This window comes from Brassica oleracea, chromosome C4 (genome assembly GCF_000695525.1).
Source record: "Brassica oleracea var. oleracea cultivar TO1000 chromosome C4, BOL, whole genome shotgun sequence".
Classification (NCBI taxonomy): Eukaryota; Viridiplantae; Streptophyta; class Magnoliopsida; order Brassicales; family Brassicaceae; genus Brassica; species Brassica oleracea.
The window spans coordinates 21,689,227-21,692,808 of NC_027751.1; the positions used below are offsets into that span (position 1 = coordinate 21,689,227).

Below are 3,582 nucleotides of genomic sequence, written 5' to 3' on the forward strand. Positions count from 1 at the left end.
GTAGCATAGTATAAATTGGATCTGTTGAGTATTTTAAAACTGTGTGTGTTTGTGATTTTAGGTTTTCATGAAATATTACTTAACATAATTACTTACACTCTTGATGATCAATTGAATAGATGTTGTTGGCCATATGAAGTTGGTTAAAGGTTAGAGTATCGTGGAGGCCCCCGTTCTTGACGAAGTGGAGATAGCCAAGGCGAGGCGTGTTCTGATTCATGTCCAATCACATGAGTAGGTTTTCATTATTTTTTAAACACCACTTCTCTTTACTCCTCTTAACCATTCAGTATCGTTTTTTTGCAGTGGACCGGTCATGAAGCTATACCTTTGGGATCAGGCTGCAAGAGAGTTCTGCAAAAAGTTTAAGACGTACGAGAACACACCCACCGTGTTACTGGTCACGACCGTTAACACGAAGACTCTCGGAGGTTCTGATTTCTATCTGTAATATAGGTTGCTTACAGTTACATATCTGCAGTTTGTGTTCTTTAATGGGTTTTTCTTGATACAACAGGTACTCTTGCCTTGACCTCAATGTCCTCTTCGCGTGTATTTATGGACTACGATGTCCAACCTACCATAGATTACTTCCGCTGGTAAATATTCATGTGTTTTGCTTTTACTCTTTGACTAGATGAAGTGCCCGCGTTACCTCATTGCAGTGACTAACTGAATCAATGATTTCTACTCTGTCTCAGGTTGGGCTCTAATCCAGATATTGCTGAGCAGGTTAATGCAGAGGTGGTCACCAAACGTGAGACAATGACTATAGGGGAAATATTCGCCTACATCAACCAGGGATCCACAAAGGTAAAATTCAATCTATATATATTTAATCACTAAGAAAAGCTTATATTCTTATACACTCTCACAGGATGCCTTTTTTGAATGCACGGCTACGATCGATGATGTCGTGCATGGTTCTGCTTGGTACTACATTGCATGCAGTGGGTGCCATACTAAGGTTACCAAAGGCGCAACTTCGTTGATTTGTACTAACAAAAAGTGTGGGAAGGTTAACGTAGCTGGTGTTCCACAGTAAGAACTCTCGCCTGATTTTCAATTACGTTTTCATTGGTATTAGGTTCTGACTCTTTCAGTACAGGTACTTTTCAAAGATATCCGTTTATGACAACAGTGAGCAAGCTGTTTTAGTACTACTTGGTGATGCTGGTCGTGAGTTGACTGGGAAGTCCGCATCAGAGTTAGTTAGAAGCTATTTTGAGGTAAAGTTTCATGAGACAATGATCTGAAACGTATTGGCTTGACGCTATTTTCTTTTCATCAGACAATGCTCTGAAACGTATTGGCTTGACGCTGTTTTAATTGAATGTCAGGAAAATGGAAGCAAAGGAATTAACCATGAGGCGCCTGTCCCGGAAGCTCTAATCAGCACCATCAGGCAGAGACATAAGTTTCGTGTCAAAGTGACAGAGCATAACTTTTTAGGCAAGGCCCGATCTCTTACCGTGACCAAGATCCTACCTCTAGACACTCCACCAGCCACAGGGTCTTCGGAAGGAAACCAGACTACTGCAACATCGGAGGAAACATCCGGAAACCGTGTGGATTCTGCAGAGGGGAATAAGAGAACTTGTGCCAGTACTGAGCTAGAGAAAACTAAACGCCCTAAGTGTGGGAACTAGAGTTTCCGTGCGTCTTCTCAGAGCTTGCAAATTCGATGCAGTTTAAGTGTTTGTTTCGAGTTTTTTTGTTGCCTCATCGTTTTCTTCAGTTTGGATTTTCAGAGTTTTTTTTCCTTGCAAACATTTTCAGTTTGAATTTTGAGAGATTTTTCCCTTTACTCATGGTTTTCTTTCAGTTTGAATTCTCAGAGTTTTTTGTGAATCATTTGTTATCACTTCTACTCTGCTTCTTCATGAGTGCCCTGCTGAGTTAATTATTTAGAGTGTGTTTCGATATCGTGGGTCAACATGTTATATTTTTTTTACTTATTTGCATGTGACTGTCAATGCATGACTTAACCCTCATTACGTGACTCCAAGATTACGGTAATATAAGCTAAATCCAAGAGTAATTACATAATCAAACTATTTATTCATAAACCCATAAATACCTTCCTACAAGATTTACTTACTAAAATGAAACAATAACGTTAACGTAATTAAATGCTATTTCCTTCGCTAACGTAAGAAAATATTCCCATATCTATGCATTAATAACTTTCCTAAACCTTACTCCTAAAGAATTAAACAATTCCTAAAACCCATGCGAGAGTAAAACTCAACTTACTACTCCCATTTTCTAAATCGATTCAGAAACCGCTCTGCAACACCTTTCTTCTCCTTCCCGGTTCCTTCTTGGCTCCTTTTACAACTGACTGTGTAATTGTAAGAAATTCTTTTACAAGCCAACAAAATACGAAACTTAATCCAGCTCTCTAACTGACAATCTGTTTGCTTCTCAGGATCAAGATACAAAAGAATGGAGAACCAACCTCCAACACCCCCTTTGGAAACTGCAGGTACAAAAATACTTACTTCTGCAGAGAGTAATGTCTTTTACAAACAGAATTGATATAGGGGTGTTTTTCAAAACTAACCCACAATTTCTAGTCAAACCCAAAATCAACTTCTTTTTTTTTGTCATTACTATTCATCAATAAAATTTTCATACTATCCCTATGTTTTTGAATTATTCACAAAATTGTCATTTTTATTTAATTTTTTATTAATTTCAAAATTAACAAAAAACCAAATACACCCTAACCATTTCTTCTTATTTACAAAAATGCCATCATCATCAATTTTTCCAACCACCATGAACCACCATTTTGAGCTCTAAAGCTCAAGAATTCAATTTTCAACCACTTTTTTTCTCATTCTAACCCAAAAAACTCCATTTTCTCTCATCTCCTCTACATTTCCATCTAAAAAACTCTCATAACTTTCATTTTCATAATCACAAACTTCATATTTTCAAGTTTCTTCATTAGGGAATAGTCAAAGAAGTTTCTTTTTGCTCATATTTGGAGTTTGGATGGTTGAAAAGGTTGGAAACGAGCTTTACACAGGAAAAAGGTAATTATCTACATGGTTTTCGTTCTTTTTCAGATCTGTGTCGCGACGGTAGACTGTTTTATATGTCTACGTCTCCGTGGAGACTTACTATGAAGTCTATTTGTCAACGCACGGGTTAGTTTTGCAATTGACTAAACAATTTTTTTTTCTAACGCCGACTTCCCCAGTAGTCTCCGTCTTTACCTTTGACAACAAAAATAAAACTTTCGGTAGACTTACTAAGATCAAAAATTTATTAAATTGTAGACTTCATATGCAGTCTTCTTATCTTAGAAAAAAAAATGTAGACTGCATATAAAGTCTTTTTTTTTTTGGTCAAATGCAAAACCAACTCATCGGATTTGAGAGTAGACTTCACAAGAAGTCTACACACCCGTAGACGTTCATTTCAATCTACTGATTGGAAGTCAAACTTGGTCAATTACAAAACTAACCTCTTTGAAAAAAATTCAAACATGTAGACTGCATATGAAGTCTGGTTCTGAAAGTCAAATCTTGGATGAATTCTTGTCAATTGCAAAAACTAACATTTTTAAAT

At 36.9% G+C, this 3,582-nt stretch overlaps 1 protein-coding gene across 1 annotated transcript; it reads left to right on the plus strand.

Annotated features, from left to right (window-relative positions):
* The first annotated feature begins 316 nt into the window (after positions 1–316).
* LOC106338377 lies at positions 317–1,649 on the plus strand. The gene is made up of 6 exons (XM_013777368.1): positions 317–431; positions 518–599; positions 702–813; positions 878–1,041; positions 1,109–1,229; positions 1,341–1,649. Exons 1-6 carry the CDS (start codon positions 317–319, stop codon positions 1,647–1,649), a joined length of 903 nt encoding a protein of 300 aa, XP_013632822.1.
* The last annotated feature ends 1,933 nt before the right edge of the window (positions 1,650–3,582 follow it).

Excerpts from the sequence above, each read along its gene's own strand:
- LOC106338377 (XM_013777368.1), top strand. The coding sequence starts at position 317 with ATGAAGCTATACCTTTGGGATCAGGCTGCAAGAGAGTTCTGCAAAAAG. Across the intron at positions 432-517 it reads TAACACGAAGACTCTCGGAG|GTACTCTTGCCTTGACCTCA; the intron begins GTTCTGATTTCT and ends TTGATACAACAG. Across the intron at positions 1,230-1,340 it reads TAGTTAGAAGCTATTTTGAG|GAAAATGGAAGCAAAGGAAT; the intron begins GTAAAGTTTCAT and ends ATTGAATGTCAG.